The 18626-nt window shown below is 46.7% G+C and overlaps 1 protein-coding gene across 1 annotated transcript in view; it reads left to right on the top strand.

Annotated features, from left to right (window-relative positions):
- Nucleotides 1-18626, top strand: part of LOC144218108 (transmembrane protein 132B) — a 209007-nt gene that overhangs the window by 158775 nt on the left and 31606 nt on the right. Inside the window, exon 4 of the mRNA XM_077747942.1 lies at nucleotides 9263-9406. Coding sequence (XP_077604068.1) covers nucleotides 9263-9406 — 144 coding nt within the window. The remainder of the gene's footprint in view (nucleotides 1-9262; nucleotides 9407-18626) is intronic.

Below are 18626 nucleotides of genomic sequence, written 5' to 3'. Positions count from 1 at the left end.
TCCTTTCTTCCCTGTTTGTTTGTTTTTATCAGTATGGACTCTGAAGCTTATTATATATTATACACATTATATAATATATTGTATTATTATAATTGACTATTATAATTACTTATAATGCTGTAAAATTGTCCCAGATTGGCCAGTGGGAGCTCCTTCAAGCTGTTTCCTGTGTCGTTTTGATATTTGTTCGACCACTTTGTTACCTTCTGGCTCTACAATATATTTTAGGCTCGTTATCTTGTGCTTTCTGTGCTTTGGCCTTAGAATCAGCCATTTCTCCCAGGAGCTCTGTTTCCTTTTTTTGTTTTTCTTGGAAGAGGGTATTTGGAACTAAAATCTGGGTCTGGGTATCATTGCACTGAAGCCCTCTGAGCACAGAGAACTAGAGGAAACTATATAAATGCACACCTACATTAGCACACGCATAAACACACGTACACCTGCCATCTACAGTAAGTTCACGGCTGTAGCTCTACTTCCAATTCATGACTGGAGTTCACTCTTACCCCTTCTTTGTTCCATTTTAAATTCATGTCTCTAGCAGCAAGAAACCTGGCTCTCGTTATTACCAACATACCTTATTTACTCAGTCCTAGAATTCACTAAAGTAGGTTTGGAACTGCTAACCTATACTGTTGCAGAAAACACACCCAGCTAGAATTCAGTATGTGTTTACACGTACTTTATCTTTAGCCCAAGGGTATAAGTCAAAATAGTATGCTGGAAGTTTCATGCAACTCCTAGATTGGAATAACTTAAAACTATGATGGTTTATTCTTGCTCACACTACACGTCCAACGCACATCAGCTGGGGGGTTTGCACTGCGTTGCCATTTCTCTGGACCCAGGTTTATGGAGAAACAGCCCAAATGTCCATCCACTGATAAATGGGTGAATAAAATGTGAGCACATCCATACAACGGAATCCTACTCAGCTGTCAAAAGGGATGAAGTACTGACATCTGCTACAACACAAATAAATTTTGAAAACATGTTTTATGGAACAACAGACAGAAGGGTACATGTGTAATACGGCTCCATTTATATGAAACGTGCAGAGTAAGGAGATGCATGGAGACAGGAAGAAGGTTGGGGGTTGGGAGGAGCTTGAAGGGAAGGGGAGTACGGGGAGTGACTACCACATGCACAGAGTATAAACTATGATGCGGCAGGTCAAGCAATGAATGGATCTATATATCGGGTAACAATCCTGCGGTGTGCCTCACCTTCCTTACTTCTAAAGTGAGAATGTTTTTCAAAGAATTTACAAGGACGACAGACAAACAAGAGATGGATTTCACCGTCCACTTGAATTTAGGTGCGGCCATGTGGCTTGATTTGGGCAGTGAAACTTGTGTGGAGCGATGAGCTCACTTCCAGGCAGAAGCTCTCAGTGCACAAGACCAAATTCTCTGCCTTCCTCTATCACAGCGACAGTGGCTACTCGGTCAACTTGTGGGTCAAGAGTGAGGACTATGCAATGCAAAGTCGTGAAGATTTGCACCTGAGTATTATTCTAAGAGTTTTATAGTTTGTGCTTATGATCCATTTTGAGTTGATTCTTTGTATGGCTTTCTTTTTAAACATTGGGGTTTTGGGGACACCAAAATGGTTAGGTTTTAGGAGGCTCCGTCGGTTAAGCATCTGACTCTTGATCTCGGCTCAGGTCATGATCTCACAGTTTGTGAGTTCGAGCCCTGCATTGGGCTCTGAACTGATGGCATGGAACCTGCCTGGGATTCTGTCTCTCCCACTCTCTTTGCCCCACACTTGTTCGTGCTTGCTCTTTTTTTCTCTCTCTCTCAAAAATAAACTTAAAAAAAATAAAGATTGTGGGTTTTTGTTTGTTTTTTGTTTTGTTTTAGTTTTTGAGAGAGCATGAGTACGATTATGGGAGAGGTAGAAGAAGAGGGAGAAGGAGAATCTCTTTTTTTCTTTTTAAAGTTTTTATTTATTTTGAGAGAGGGCACGAGAGGGTGCAAGTGGGGGAGGGGCAGAGAGAAGGAGAGAGAGAATCCCAAGCAGGTTCTGTCAATGTGGAGTGTGATGCGGGGCTTGAACTTACCAACTATGAAATCATGACCTGAGCCTAAATCAAGTCAGATGCTTAACCAACTGAGCCACCCAGGTGCCCCTAAAGATTGTTTTGATTATTTGAAGTCCTTTTATCTCCATATGAATTTTGGAATCAATTTGTCAATTTCTGTATAAAAGCAGCTGGGATTTTGATGGTGATTGCATCAACTATGTAAACCACTGATTTTTGTCATCAAATGAATACTGTCATCGTAACATTATTAAATATTTCAATCTATGAACACAAGATGCTTTTATATTTATTTAGGTAGTCTTCAGTTTCTTTCAATGGTATTTTTTTAGTGTTCTATATAAATTCCTGCACTTTGGTTAAATTTATTTTAAGTAATGTATTGTTGATTCCATTGTTCACAATAACTTACTTTTGCTTTAATTTCATTGATTTTTCTATACTGTTTTCTATTCTTCCTATTATTATCATTTCCACTCTCTTCTTTGTGAAATTGTATGACAGATGCCATCAAAAACCAACAATACACTGAGAAAGAATTTTTTTGAGATACAATTTTAGTGGCTCTAATATACAAATACTCTAAGAAATTCATTTTCAAAATACAAACAAGCAAATAGAAAAATGAAGGAAGAGTTAGAAAAATAACGTACGCAAACAATTCACAGAAAAGCAGATGCAAGTAGACCATAGAAGTATGAAACAAATAAATGCTCAACTTCCTTTTGAGTGCAGAGAAATATTAAAGTCGCAACAAAATGCCTTTTTTTTTTTTACCATTTGATACTGACAAAAATTAAACAAATTGATCACATAAAATGGTCACAAGGACATGGGCAAATAGTCCCATGTATTACTGAGAGATGTGGAAACTGCTATTATGTTACTGTTTTCATCAATGTGGCAGAACTTATTAAAATGAAAAAATGTGCGTGCCCTTTGGGTTTTTGTTTTAAAAGTTTGTGCGTTATGGTATGTTCGCCACAAGCGAGCTGCCATCTTTCTGGTTATGTTGCTGTTACAACATCATTGACTGTATCCCTTATGTTGTGCCTTTTATTCCTGTGGCTTAGTCGTCCATTCGCTCTATTCTTTATTCCTCTCTTCTTTCTACTTGTTTTGGGTTTAGTGTGCTCTTCTATTTTAGTTCCTGAAGGTGGAAGTCTAGGTCATTGGTTTGAGAGGTTCCTTTTCTCTTTTTTATAATGCAGGCATTTACAGCTGTAAATTTCTAAGTACTAGTTTCTCTGCATCGTATAAGGTTTCGGTATGTTGTGTTTTTTGTTTTCAGTCATCTCAAAGCAGTCTTCCAGCTTCCCTTGTGATTTTTGCTTTGAACCATTACTAGTGAATTTTCCATTTGCATTAATTGCACTTTTCAAGTCTAGAATTTCCATTTGGTTCTTTATTTTTTCATAATTATTCATAATTTATATTTCTTTATTACAATTCACTCATTGGTGAGTCACATTTCAACCCACTTACCTTGGTTCTTTAGACATGATTTTTAAAAAATTCTATGTATTTGAAACAACTGGTTTAAAATATTTGCATCTTTGTCTAGTAAGTCCAACATGTGGGCTACCTCAAGAACAGTTCTTTTAAAAAATTTATTAAATTTTAATGTTTATTTATGTTTGAGAGAGAGAGAGAGAGACAGAGTGCGAGCAGAGGAGGAGCAGAGAGAGAGAGGGAGACACAGAATCTGAAGCAGGCTTCAGGCTCTGAGCTGTCAGCACAGAACCTGACGCGGGGTTTGAACCCACAAACTGTGAGATCCTGAGCTGAAGTCAGATGCTCAAGCAACTGAGCCACCCAGGCGCCCCAAGAACAGTTCTTCCTGATTGCTTTTTGTTTTGTGATTGGGCCATGCTTTTTTTGTTTGTTTGCATATCTCCTAATTTTGTTGTTGTTGAAAAGTGGAAGTTTTAAATAATATCATGTACCATCTCTAAAGTTAGGTTAGTTTGTTGTTGGTTGTAATAATAAGTTTGTTTCTTTAGTGACTTTTAGGAAGGAATTCTGTAAAGTCTCTATTGTCTGTTGTGTGTGGTCGCTGAAGCCTTTGTTTGGCCCCTTGGGGTTCAGCCAGTGGGTGTAGAGATTTCCCCAGATACTTGGAATCAGGACATGTCCCAGTCTTTATCAAGAGCCTCTCTGTGTCTGTTGGGACATGCTTTCATTACTAGCCAGGCATTTGACAGCCCTGCCTTAGCTTTCACTTCCTGTTTTAATAGAACCTCAAAGTCAACCAGTGGCGAAAGCTTAGCGCCTTCTCAGGTCTTTTTCTGGGTCTGAACACAGTCCGGGACAGGCACACAGTCCGGAGTTTAAGCTTGGCCTTGCACGTTCCCCAGGGCACTATTGGCTTTTCAAAGTACCCCTAGGTATTTTTTTTTCTGCACCAAACTTTATTCAGCGCCTCCAGGCAGCTATGAAGTTAAGCAATCACCTACAATTGCTTTGAACAAATACCTCTAGGGAGCAAGCTTTTCACACTGGGTAAACTCAGAGTCAAGTCGATGCTGACAGTCTTGCCAGTGGGATCTTCCAGGGAGCCATCAGCAAGTGAAATAGTGGCAGTTCTTTGAGAATTAGGGTCTGAAAGATCTCCAACCCTGATCTGCTCTCTCTCTGGTGGCTTTTGTCCTGCGAACCCAGGAGCTTTTACTGTGACAGTGAGCTGTAATTTCTTTAAAGCTACAACAGAGCTGGGAAGTAGGGGATGGGAATAAGCTGAGTTAAAATGCCACACAGTTCTCTCTTTTTTAACCAAGATTTAGCCATTTTTCTTGACTAAATGCTCCCCTGGTTGCATAGCCTTTGTTTCATTTCCAGAGTTCTAAAAAGGTTGATTTTGAATTCTTTATATATATATTTTTTGTCCAGTTTTCTCCTTGCTTTTATGGAGAGACTTTGTGGAAGTCCTTACTCTGCTATTTTCACTGATGCTACTGTAGTGTGCAACATTAGTGGAAACTCCTCTTCATAGAGGAATATAAATATGTTTTCAAGGCATAAAACCTAGAGCTTGCACAAATAGGAGCAGAATAAAAGACTTGTATTATGATAGATGGTGAATTTTTAGCAGTCTGTGGCAGCAGGGGAGGATTTAGATGTAATATTTCACAAGATAAATCACTTTCTCATTGTGTCAGAGGCAGGTGGGGTTACCTTTGGGACTTTGGGGAGGCCGTCGATGGCCACTAGAAAACACGGTTGCAAAAATCTCAGCCACACATGCAAAAACTACAAGAAGAAACATGGTTGGTCACAAAGGTATTTGGGGTAAAAGCCCTGGCTTGGATCAGCCGGGGATTGGTTGTTATAAAAAATAAAGTCACCTCCCTTGAAACTCAGTTTGATAAACTTGTTGTGGTGTCTTTCTTGAAGGCTGTGTGAGCTTCTGCAGAGTAGAGATTGGCATTCATTTTAGAGCCTTGCATGTTGCTTATGCTCACACGCATTCGTCAAGACTTTCAGTTGTAAGTTGGCTTATAATTAACATCGGCTTGAGGCACCTGGGTGGCTCCTGGGTGGCTCCATTTGTTAAGTGAATGACTCTTGATTTCAGCTCAGGTTCATCGATTCGGGTCCCGCATTAGGCTCTACACTGAGGGTGTGGAGCCTGCTTGGGATTCCTTGTCTCCTTGTCTCTCTGCACCCCCACCCATGTCTTTCTCCAAGATAAATAAACATTTTTTAAAAATTAAAAAATAAGATAGGCATAAATAAATATATACATATATATTTATATATACATATAAATATATATGTATATATATACACTTTTATATATATATGTATATATACCTAAATTTCCAAAGATAGAAGACACAGATGTGTCTGGACTCAGAAACCCAGAAACCTTCCCAGGACTCTGTCCTATCCTGCTCTTGTCTTTGATTTCCTTTGTCTGTGTTTCACTTGAATCCACCTCCTTGAGGGGCCACGTTTGGTTTGTGTGCTCATCTGTGAAGCCTGACTCGGTGGTCTGGGGTCAGCAGCATCTAAGCCGCATTCATTGGTAGCAGTGTAGGATGATACCCCAAGGAAAAACAAAATGTTGTCATTTCAAACAGAAAGCTGGGTGGATTTTCAGCCTCCATGAACACTCCCCAGCAGAATTAATGCCTGTCCATTACACACAGCAAACGCCCCCCTATCGATTTTCCCAGTTGCATCGTGAGTAGAATTTAGCCATTTGTTTTGGAGTCATGATACAGTGTCTGATCTTCGTACACACGGTGATTACACCCACACCCACACCACTGCCCCACCTTTGATGAGTTCTCGTCTCAATTTCTGCAGTGTCTCCTGTTTCCCGTCCTTGCTGAAATATAAAGGTGCGTCCGTTCATGTGCCTTGGGAGAACGGAATACTCAGGAACATGGACCAGAATTATATGGTGTTTTGACTTCACTCCTTGAGAGCCTGTCCAGGGAGAGGACATATGTAAAAACAAAAACCAACTTATTTTTTTCATCTTTCTTAGATTGAATCAGCACTGTTTACAAATACTACCAAGTTGGTGTTTTTTATTGATAAGCAGATATTATTTTCAGGTTTAATATCAATGAATAACAAATAATCTACAAACCAGGAATAATACTAGGATAATAATACTAGGGTTGTTGAGTAAAATGAACAAGCAATTAATTACATGTAAAGTACTTAGAGTACTGCCTATTAATTATTATTATTATTTATTATTACTCATGGACTCCATCTCTTACCCATCTTCAAGTTTAAGGTGGATAATGAGGGGACAATTTAGAAAATCAGATAGGGGCCCCACTTAGTGCTTGAGCTGAGACTAGGGGATCTAAGAATGAAAAGAGAACATGAAATAATTTTCCATTGGGTGGATTGTGGTGGAGCCGACCGTGAGTGTTTGGAGGATCTTTCTGCAGGGCGGCATTGCCCGGCTTCCCGCCGCCTTCTCTAGTTGTCTTTTACTCTTCACATGAGTGTGGAAGGAGCATCTTTACCAGAGTCCCTTTGTGAACCTACCCGGTGGTTCTTTAATTCATTCGTGGAGCAAACCTCTCATAGCGTCTACTGGATGGAGCAGCCATATTGATGGAGCTCTTGTTCATTTTACACCAAATCTGTTCTGAACTTTGTACATAGAGAGTTTCGTTAAACTTTCATGAGGTCGCCACGTGGTAGTACTTTTATTCTCCCCGTGTTCCAGATCAGGGAACTCAGGCACAGGGGGAGGGAAGGAGCTGTGGTGGGCCTGGTAAGGGACCATTAGAAGCCATCTTCACGCCCCCACTCCACAGCCAGCTCCACTACGGACGCCCACTCCCCCAGCCTCCCCCGCAGGTGGTCGTCCGTGTGACGAGCCCTGGACTTCCCGGTGAGAAGGAGCAGGTGCACTCTTTCCGCATCCTGCCTTCCCCCTGCTTAGACAGCGGACAGATGGCCGGTGTGATGGGCGCCATCTTGCTAGCTTGAGGGGGTGGCCAAGAGAACAGCAGAGAAGTGGCCCTGTGACCTCCCGGAGTCACTGGACCAGAGTCAGCAGCCTGACCTTCCAGATCTGGGTTATGTGAGAGGGGTAATCAAACCCGTGATGGGTTGTTTCACTTGAGTCGGATTTCCTGGGACTTCAGATCCGCTGAAACGGAGGCTGAGCCAGTTTCAAAGCCAGCCCGTCCAGTCCCAGAGCACGAGGCCTCCCTTCTGCATGGCCTCTCACACACCGGGCACCGTCCCCGCTTCCAGGGACGTGATGCAGGTCAGGACAAAGGTGGCTGAGACCTTGGGGAGTTTACAGTCTAATGAGTAGTTAGAGGTGAACACAGGTGAGCGCTGGGGTGATTCCCCTGCAGCACAGACCAGGCCGTTCACACCGCGGGGGGCAGAAAGCCCCGTCCCCCCCAAAGAAGCGGCACGTAGGCTGAGACGGCGGGCGAGGCGGAGGGCTCTGCGTGGGTGCGAGCAGGAGGCACGGGGGGTGGTGAGGACTGGGGGGAGTCTGTGGGGCTCCCGTGAGGAGGGACGGTGGGAAGAGCGAGAGAGCCGGTGAGGGCGTCGGGGTCAGATCACTGCGGGCGGGCGGAGAGTGTGGACTTTATCTTAAGAACAAACGGTAAGAGGCTTTCAAAGAGTTGCCGTCTAGGAGAGAAAAGGTGTGAATTCTGCTGAAACACAAAGGATGCTCTTCAGCTGTCGTGGAGAGAGTGCACAAGGGAGGTGGGGGGCGTTGTGGCTGTCCCCGTGACAGGAGGTCTCTCCGTGGCAGTGATCGTGGGGCAGGAGGAATGTGGCAGGCGGGGGATGAGTCAAAGGCCCCTGGGGAGCAGAAGAAGACAGACACTGACATGGTACCCATGGACCCCTGGGCCTAGAAGGGACCCGGGTGACATGGCGCCAGCGCTCTCGGATCCCTGGGCCTGGAGGGGACCCGGTGACATGGCGCCAGCGCTCTCGGATCCCTGGGCCTGGAGGGGACCTGGGTGACATGGGAAGCTGGGGGAGGAAGGTGCTGGAGGTCGGCTCCAGATGGCAGGGGCTGATTTTCCATGCTTAGTTCTCTGTTCTTTGTGCTGTTACTTGTCTCCTCCTCCTCCTCCTCCTTCTTTTGTAAAGAATCTTTTTATTAATGTTTATTTTTGAGAGAGAGGGAGAGTGAGCACTAGTGGGAGAGAGGCAGAGAGAGAGGGAGGGAGGATCCAAAGCAGGATCCATGCTGTCAGCACAGAGCCCGACGTGAGGCTCGAACCCTTGAGCTGTGAGATCATGACCTGAGCCAAAGTCGGACCCTTAACCGACTGAACCACCATGGGCCCCAGTTACTTACCTTCTTAATCTGAAACTACAGTCAGGGCCACGTTCACGGCGTTAATGAGCTCGAAGCACAGGCAGTCACTTACCAAGTGACCCTGGAGTGGAGATTTGGGGACCGTTGGAAAGCACCCCGTGTGGTGTGTGAGCCGGGCGGCAGGCTGGGGCGTGGGGGTGGTGGCAGGAGGGGTCCTGGTGGGGGTGACGATGCCCCTGTCCCTGGGGGGCAGAGTTAGGAAGTGTGGCTGTCAGGCTGCGTGAGCTCAGCCTGGGATGGAATGTCCCCGACGCCCAGAGCTGCTGTATTGTGGGGCCTCGGGACTTGGTCCACACAGACGAGTTTTACGGGCAGGGGGAGGGGGAAGGTGCCTGCTCGCGGGCTTACCTGCGTGTGACCTGCGCCCTCTGCTCTCCCTGCAGGACACGGAGGTGCTGAACACGGCCATCCTCACCGGGAAGGCTGTCTCGGTTCCCGTCAAGGTCGTGGCCATTCAGGAGGACGGCTCCGTGGTGGACGTGTCCGAGGCCGTGGAGTGCAGGTCTGCGGATGAAGACGTCATTAAGGTACGAGGGGCCTCACCGCTGGGCCTCTCAGGGGTCGAACCTCTCGGGGCCCCTCTCCCTGTCCCTGGTTCCGCTGGGCTGCGCCACGGTGGCCACACTGAGGAGTGGGGGCTGGCCGGCTCCGGAGGGGACGCTGTTTCCCTCCCGGAGTGGGGGCCCCCGGCACCTGGAGCAGAAATAATTTTCTTCTCCTCCTTTTGTTCATAGGACAATATTTTCCTAATTTTAGCTTCCACATGTCATCTCAATGTTTGCCAACTTCTTGTATAAATAACATTATTTACTCAGTGTATTTTCTTTAAATGTCCCACTCTTTCAAACTTAACTACTAATTTAGCCTCTGAAGGGAAGGAAAAATTCTCCCTCTACCCTTCAGATTCTTCTAGCTGGACTGAGAATTAAATTGACAGGAGGCAGACTCACAGGAGGAAATAACCAAAGTATTTGAAGTGTGCACAGAGGCCCAATCAGGAAATTGAGGCCTAACAGAACAACCAAGGCAGGCAGTTTTTGTACTTTTTCGGGCAGAAAGACAATGAATCTGTGTGGATTTGACAGGACAGAGAAAACTTTACGTTGGGGGCTTCACTGAATAAGGAATTCTACCAGACAGCTCAGCTAAGCACCTGATAAGGAATTCTATCAAGAATGGCAGCTGGGCCAGTAAATTAGTAAAAAGGAACAAGGGACGTTTATACAGCTTTCTTTCTTTTTTTTTTTTTTAATTTATTTCTAGGAGAGAGAGAGAGACAGCGTGAGCAGGGGAGGGTCAGAGAGAGAGGGAGACACAGACTCTGAAACAGGCTCCAGGCTCTGAGCTGGCAGTCAGCACAGAGCCCGACGCGGGGCTCGAACCCAAGAACCGCGAGATCATGACCTAAGCGAAAGTCGGACGCTTAACCGACTAAGCCACCCAGGCGCCCCTATACAGCTTTCTTGTCCCACAGTTCTCTCTAAATTTCCCAGCTCGGTGATAAGGATGTCTCTTGACTGGCTGACGCAGGGAGAGTACCTTTCACCTGGGGTATTTAGGGTCACCGAGGGGAGGAGCTGAGTGGCCTTATATAGCTTATCTCCTAAGTAACTTCTATTTAAAATAACCAGTATGCCTTTGTGCCTCATTATGAAGACATTACAATCTATGATCTTGATGTACTAGTTTTTTTTTGTTAATATACATGAAAATAAAAGGCCCTCCCTGTGCCACCTAACTTAATTTGAGTACCAGTGAGATTCAGCTCACAGCTTGTGTGTCTGGCCACGGGCACTTCTTCTGGATTCTTCTGGATTCTGGTTTTAATTAGCTGTATTTAGGACTCCACCTTCAGCCAGGGATCAGCCTGTGGGTTATTTCACGTTCTTTGCAGGGGTCTGTTTGAACCACCACATTTAGAGATGTTGCCTGTTTTTTCTTGGCATGCTCGTTGGCCATTTCCTTTTGCAGCATTTTCCATTCTTCACGAAGAAAAGACTTAAAGCTTCAGAAGGTCCTTTCTCCCTTAACTTGCTAAGGGAGCCCCCGGGGCCTGTCCATTCATTCATTTTAGAAAACGACTGAGCTCTGTCTTTCGTCACACTCCACAGGTTTCTGTTTAGAGGTTAGAAGGAACTTGGTCCCCGGCTGAAGAATTTCAGGTAGACGAAAGGACTCCAGGGTTCTCCCTGGGGTAGAGAAGATCCGGGAGGGGCGGCTTTCTTCCCGTTGTGACCTCCAGGAGGCTGTACCTCAAGCCTGAGATGGTTTTGATAAAGAAGAATTGATGCTTCTGTGAGGCCTAATTAAAAAAAAAAAAAAAAAAGTTAATCCTTAGGAAACCCAAATTTGGCACAGCCCGCTTCCTGGGCTTGGAATGCTAACTCTCCCTGGAGACAGAAAGGGGATTGGCTTCAAAGCACACGCAGTCTTGCCCTGGGGCTTCTGGCGGCCTTGTACTCAGTGGGCAGGTTTGATTAGACAAATCTAAGGCCGGCTGTATTCAGAGTTTAGGAAGATCTGAGCCAAGTCATACGAGCTCATCTCACGGAATGAGAAATACTGGTGGCGCATCGCCCTTGATTGCCTTTGACAATGCACATTATTTACAGTCCCCGTGTCTTTCCAGAGGGAGACATGGGTGGTGGCATATGAAGGTGATATCTGGGTGATGGCAGCCCAAACAAATGGCCTACGTCTGCAGCCCCTTGACATGTGTTCACTGCCGAGAGCCTAGGTTGGAGGGTTCCTGGGTGAGGTCCCACCTCCATTGCCTTGGATTATTGCCTTTACTTGGTGGTTTCCCCTTCGCAGAAGTGAACTAGAAACATCTTCTGCGCAGCCTGATAAGTTGCTTCGGAAGACAGTAGTTTAGGTGGGGTTTTTTTTTGTTGTTGTTGTTGTTTTTGGTTTTGTGTTTGTTTTTAACTTAGCCGTCCCTTTTGTGGCCTCATGAAGTTTGGAGCTTCCTTCCAGCAAATTATGGCCTGATCTTCCAAAGACCAAACCAGAGTGAGCAGCCCATCAAGTTGGAGCTGCTTTTGAGACTTTTCTAGCGGAGCCCGGGCTCTGTTGCAAAGCCCAGGGCCGGAATCAAGGGACGGGTATTAATGAACAGGATGGGATACATTTGTCACGGGGTTAGTGTCACTATTTGCAGGAAATGTCGCCTCGGCTCTGAGACAAGCAGTGTCCCCTGCAGAGCTGTGCCCTGGCTTCCGTGTCATCCCAGGGGCATTTCTGAAGCACGGGGTACATTTGCTAGCACCCCTCGGGAAGACCCCCTCAGCCTGCTCAACTGCAGAAAACACGATGATCCCCAGGGAGAATCTTCTAGGGCTCACCAAAGATCTTCATGCCTTGGAAACTCTGTGCATTGGGACCGTGATTTAGGTAATAAGGGGAAAAGTGTAAATTTAGGAAGATGTAAATTGTAAACAGATTGGCTTCTTTGGCTTGGGGTTCAGTGACGTTGGAGGGGCAGAGTCTGAGGACACAAATGACTTTGGAAGGCTGGAAGCTTGGCCAAATCTGGCAAGATTGGGAGGGATAAATTTTATGTTGAGAACTTCTATGTAAAAAAATCATACACACAAGAGAGGATGCATCTTTTTTTTTTTTTAATGTTTTTTATTTCTGAGAGAGAGAGCGTGAGCAGGAGAGGGTCAGAGAGAGAGGGAGGTACAGAATCTGAAACAGGCTCCAGGCTCTGAGCTGAGCAGTCAGCACAGAGTCTGACACGAGGCTCGAACCCACAAACCGTGAGATCATGACCTGAGTCGAAGTCGGACGCTTAACCGACTGAGCCACCCAGGCGCCCCAGAGGATGCATCTTAATAGTAGTGTGGGGAAGGGTGGGGGGGTGTAATATTCATTTTTTTGCCTTCCTGTAAAAATTGTCAAATTCACATCGAAACGTGGGTTTCCAGCTTTTTATGAAAATCACAGGGTCAGGTAACTGTCCACCCACGTTGCTTCCCGGGACCCCCACCTGGAGCTGACGAGAGGACACCCCTGTGTGTAAGGCGTGGGCCCTGCAAATCACCACTTTCCCCGCCCTCTCCCCCCACACGGAGGCCTGTAGGGCATTTGTCATTTCTCATCACACTCTTGCTGCTGGTTTTCTGAAAGTACATTTCAGAGGAAAGTGAAGTATTTCTCGTGCCCTCGTTTCTATGAAAAGTCAGCGATGAATGCTGATCCCACTTGGTCACCTGACTGGGAATCCTGTGTCGTTCTAGGCAGGGGGGCAGCCCTGAACAGTGGACTGTGTTCTGCTCAAGGGTGTTGGGGGTGCGGAGGGACGTGGTGTCAGTGGCAGAGTGCGGTCGGAGCCCGTGTGAGCGTGGGACCCGGTGAGAAGGAAAGGCCCGGGAAGGGGTGAGCAGGGACACTGGATAGCTCTCTCTAAGCCTCCCGGGGGCCACTGTTCTGGAGACAGAGCACATCCGTGCCGTTTAAATCCCCACAGTGGAATCAAAGGGAAGTGGCTCTAGCTCACTGGGAAGAAAAAGAACTCAGAGGTAGGGGATCCTTTGGGTAAGATTTGAGTCAGATGATATTCGCTCAATCCCGACTCCACCTTCCTCTCTATTTGACCTTGGACAAACTACTTAACGTCTCTGAGCCCAGTGTCCTGATCTGTAAAATAAGGATGATGATGATGATACAGTGTGGGATCTTCCACAGGGATCTGTTCTAAAGTCAGTGTGTATGTCAGAACAGATGGTAAGCAAAGTAATCCCCGCGTCGGGCTCTGTGCTGACTGCCAGCTCAGAGCCTGTCAGTCTGTGACTCCCTCTCTCTCTGACCCTCCCCTGCTCACGCAGTCTCTCTCTCTCCTAGAAATAAATAAAAATATTAAAAAAAAAAAAAAGAAAATCCTTGACAGAAAACCTGTGTTCACAAAGTTCGAAAGACAGTTGATGTATTTTATTTTTAATTAAAAAATTTTTTTCATGCTTATTTATTTATTTTGAAAGAGAGATTGTGAGATCTCTCAAGATCTTGATTGTGAGATCTACAGAGTCCATGGCTTCATTTTATTACCAGTGCTTTCCCCAGCCCCGTGCAGAATCTGGAGCCCAGTGGGGGCTCAGTAAGTATTTGTTGAATATAGTAACAAATGAATGATGAATGAATGCTAGAGCTTCCCAGAGATGGAGGCAAGAGTGGTTGCCTGCCTCGTCTTTATTGCAACATCTCTAGTGAATTTTCTATTATAGGAAATCTTTAAAGGGAGAGGTTTTCCGTAGTCAAAGGGCCGTGGCATTGGTTAGTGACCTGGCCCTGAGACAGTGATCCAAGACTTCTTGCGTTCTCATGGCGATTCTCTTATTCTGGAAATACTCGCCAACAATCAACATGGGGGCAGTGCCTAAAGAGGTTTGGGAGGTACGAAGGCAGAACGGACCTGAATGAATTCTATCGCTGGGAACGGACAGTTGAGCTAATGGTATTAATAGTTAATATTGGTTGAGAACATAGTAGGTGATCGGTACTATGAGAATAAGGACGTTAGAAATATTGACCCATCTTGCCTTCACAAGAAGCCTTCAAGGAAGGTGATGCCACTACCACACATGTGTACACGAGGAACCAGCACGTAGACGGGTGAGTAGCTCCCTGGGCAGTGAACGTAGGGACAGAGTCTCCTTGTCGCAGCCTCAGTTCATCTGGAATTGTCACCCTTTGACGTTGCGTAGGGCAGAGGAGCCTTCCTGTGGGCCAGAAGCACAGCACCATTCCATGGCTTTCTCATCCAGAAGTCCATGCTGATGGACTTTTTCTGAATTTGCCAAAGGCTTTCCTTTTCATCTTCACACTCTGGAAGTTGGTAGATTAGTTTCCTCTTGGTGTGATAAGTAATTACTGTCACCTTAGTAGCTTAAATGAGTACACATTTGTTATCATGTCATACTGGGCGTCAGGAGTCTACAATGGGTTAGTGCAGGGGGTGCCTGGGTGACTCAGTTAGTTGAGCGTCTGACTTCTTGGTTTCGGCTCAGGACATGATCTCACAGTTCGTGGGATCGAGCCTCCCATCAGGCTCTGTGCTGACAGCACGGAACCTGGTTGGGATTCTCTCTCTCCCCCTCTCTATCCCTCCCCAGCTCATGCTCACTCTCTCTCAAAATAAATAAATAATAAAAAGATTTTAGAAGTAAATAAAGTGGGTCAGTGGGGCTGGGTTTCTGTTTCCCTGCCTTTTCCACCTTCTAGAGGAACCTGCATTCTTGGCCGTGACCCCTCCACACCATCTTCAAGTCAGCTGTTGTAGCATCTTTAAATCTCTCACTCCCTCTCTCTTCCTCTCTCACCTCCAGTTCAGTCATTGTGTTTCTGACTCCCACCCTCCTGCCTCTCTTTACTAAGGACCGTTGTGATTAACCCAGGCTAATCCTTTCATCCCAAATGGTTATCTCAATTACCTTCACCAAGTATATCAGTTTTCTAGAGCTGCCATAATACATTCCCACAAAGTCAGTAGCTTCAGACAACATACATATAGGGGCGCCTGGGTGGCTCAGTCGGTTGAGCATCCAACTTTGGCTCAGATCACAATCTCACGGTTCGTGAGTTCAAGTCCCGCACCGAGTGCACCAGGCTCACTGCTGACAGCTTGGGGCCTGCTTTGAATCCTCTGTGTCCCCCTTTCTCTCTGCCCCTCCCTCGCTCTCACTGTCTCTCTCAAAAATAAAAATAAACATTTAAGAAAAAAACACAAAAAAATCATAAATTTATTTTCTCCCAGATCTGAAGGCTAGAAGTCTGAAATCAAGATATTGGCAGGGCTCCGCCCCTCCAGACACCCTAGGGAAGGACCTTTCCTGCCTGGTCAAGCTTCTGGTGGCTCCAGGTGTCCTTTGCCCGTGGTTGCATCCCTCCAGCCCCTCATCATCGCATGGCCTTGCCGTTGTGTCTCTGTATGACCTTTTGCTCTTACAAGGGCACTTGCCAGAGGATTATCTTGTCTCAAGATCCTTCATCACAAGACCCCATTTCCAGATAAGATCACATTCACAGGCAGCAGGGGCTGGAACTGGGACATAGCGCGCTGGGCCACAGCTCAGCCCCGCACCATTCACAGCTTCTGGAGATTAGGGCCGGGGCGCAATTAGGGAGGTCTTTCTACTGCCCGCTACAGCGTATTTTCTTTTCTTTGCTAAGTTTCTTCTCAAGTTCTACGGAAGAAGGAAGAAAATGCAATTTCCATGTTGAGATTATGATTTAATCTTTGGATTATCTATCCTTCTGACTCAGGGATGGCCTCATGTTCTCATGTGTTGGTAATTGTACCGTTTCTCAATGGACCGTGGGCTCCGGGACCACAGTAGCCAGCCCTCCATCATCAGCAGGGGAGGAACCCATCCACACGTGGAGAGAAAGAAATGTAAACTCATGCTGGTCTTGAAGATGGTGCCCTCCATCTTTTGGCTGCAGTAATTAAGTTCCCAGCCTTCTGGTATCAGCTGGACTTGTAATAATGAGATGCTAAGAGGGCTAAAAGATGCACAAAAGGGCATTAACATTTTAGAGCCTTCTCTGCCCCAGGGAAGAATCTTGCTTCCAGAGTTGGTCTGTGAGGGGTAATAGAAGACAGTGGATGTGCTGTAAAAAATACTAAGTTTTCTGCTGCTTGCTGAGCAGTGTGTGGGGATCTGGTCACTAAAGAGAACTCCATGTCCCCTCTGGAGGGTATCAGCTTTCATAGAGCAGCTGCCTTTCCTGGGTTAGGCTACAAAGGCTGTTCGAGCCCATTCTCCGTGAGTGGTTGGATTTATAGAGAGGATGCGGTGGAAGGTAGGTGTGTCCCGAGCATGGTCCTTGGGGAAGCACATCTGAGTTGGCTTGGACTGTTGGGGGGTGGAGGGGGGGGGTAGGAGGTAGTGGGCAGATAGTGGCGAAATCCTGCATTGGTGAATTTTGTTTTGTTTCCATTTGGTTGCGAGTACTAGGAACCCAAATCCATTGTCTTAAGCCAAAAAAAATGGGGCAATATATTGGCTTGTACAACTAAAAGAGCCATAGTGACTTCAGGCAAAGTTGGATCCAGGAACTCATCTGGACTTGGGCTCTCTTCTCAGATTCCGCCTTTCTTTCTGGGGTTCTGCACCTCTTCTTCCTGTGCCTGGTGCCGCCCCTCCATGCCCTGCACCTGTGGATGTCCCGGTGTCCTCTGGTCTTCACTCAGGGGCCCTGACTCTGTGTGGCCATTGTGCCTTCCTGCTGTTGTGCACCCCCACGGGTCCTCACCTCCATCTGTCCTGTGTGGATGTAGGATTCGGGACTCTGCACACTGTCTGTCCTTGCACATGTTGAGGGCAGGGTCCATGCCCCACAGGCCCCTGTCCCCAGGGTCTAGCACAGTGAACAGCCCCAGCGGCACACAACTCTGGTGCACACGACCCCACGCCCAACTCCGTTCTGCTGGTTTCAGAGACGGCACAGTGTCTGGCCTGCACAACCCCACACGGTGGGTGGGTGTCACCACATCTTACAGCTCAGGAGACCGAGGAGCTGTGGGTGTTGACTAAACATTAGTCCAAATTCATTGCACCAAAAAGCGGACACACGTTTCTTCCCGTTTCTTCGCCCATCTATAGACAGACTTAAAGACAGATGTGTCTGGAAATCCAGACTTGTGGGTAAGAGTTTTGATTTTTTAATGTTGGCGAATCATTCCATTGAAAGAGCTCTGTAAGCACGTCTTGCTGGGGGCTGTCAGTCTGGCCCTCCTGCCCCGGGACAGCAGGTAGATGAGAGGAAGATGCCCCCACCACCAGATCACAGTGGGGGTGGGATGAAGGACGCCCCAGTGCCGATGAAGAGGAGGCGGTGGGCTCAGAACAGTCTCTGCTCTGACTTCTCTTGAAAGGGTCCCTGTCGGCTCTGGGCTGCAATGGGCTTCCAAGAAGCTCTCAGGCTGATCCGAATTTTATTTCGCAGGAGACACAGAGAAATCCAAAGGAGGCTTAAGGCGATCTCTCTCTCTCTCTCTCTCTCAGCAATGCTTGGCAAAAATTCCTACAGAGAACACTGTTATTCTATTTCTGGGCATGAGTTTCCTTCCTTTGCCCACCACCAGGAGCCAGGCAGCTAAGAATAAGTTGTCAGGCAGCTTGGATGTTATTGCCTAATTTTGTCCTTTATGCTGGTGATTTGGACTTTTACTGCTCCTTCCTAATTGGGGACAGGGCATGGGCTTCCTGTTGGCCAGAGGCTGGATCCTGCTACATTCCCAACGCTTCGTTCCCATCAGCACTGCTGTGCTTTCAATATTAATTAGCTCTTTTGTTCATTTCTGTCTTTGGCATCTCTAATGAAGAGCTAACATTCTGGAGCCGTTTCTGCGTAATGCAGAGAAGTCTCGCGATGAGCCAGAGTCGGGCTGCACGCCTCCCGGCCTCGCCCCCTCAGTCCACGCGGCCATGTACCCCCCAGCCTCTGTTCTCAGGGCCTCCCCTCTGCTCTCCTCCATCCTGCCCCGCTCAGGTCCAAGGTCCAGGGTGTGCGGGAGTCTTGGGTCCGTGCATGTGTCTCGGATATCAGGCAGGGCCTGGGGCTCCGGGAGACATATTTATGGTGTGTTCAGTGGGAGGGGAAGGGACCCTCGTCGATGGTGCGGTGCTCGGTTCACAACTTAAACCTCTGCCTTGAAGCTCTGATGGTGGACAGAGCATAACAGCACCATAGTCAAATTCACTGGGTTTCCCAAGGAACTCGAATTATTGACACTGAGGCACT

The sequence above is a fragment of the Crocuta crocuta genome, unplaced genomic scaffold, assembly GCF_008692635.1.
Source record: "Crocuta crocuta isolate KB4526 unplaced genomic scaffold, BGI_CrCroc_1.0 scaffold29, whole genome shotgun sequence".
Taxonomy (NCBI): Eukaryota; Metazoa; Chordata; class Mammalia; order Carnivora; family Hyaenidae; genus Crocuta; species Crocuta crocuta.
This window is presented reverse-complemented; position numbering and strand designations above follow the sequence as displayed.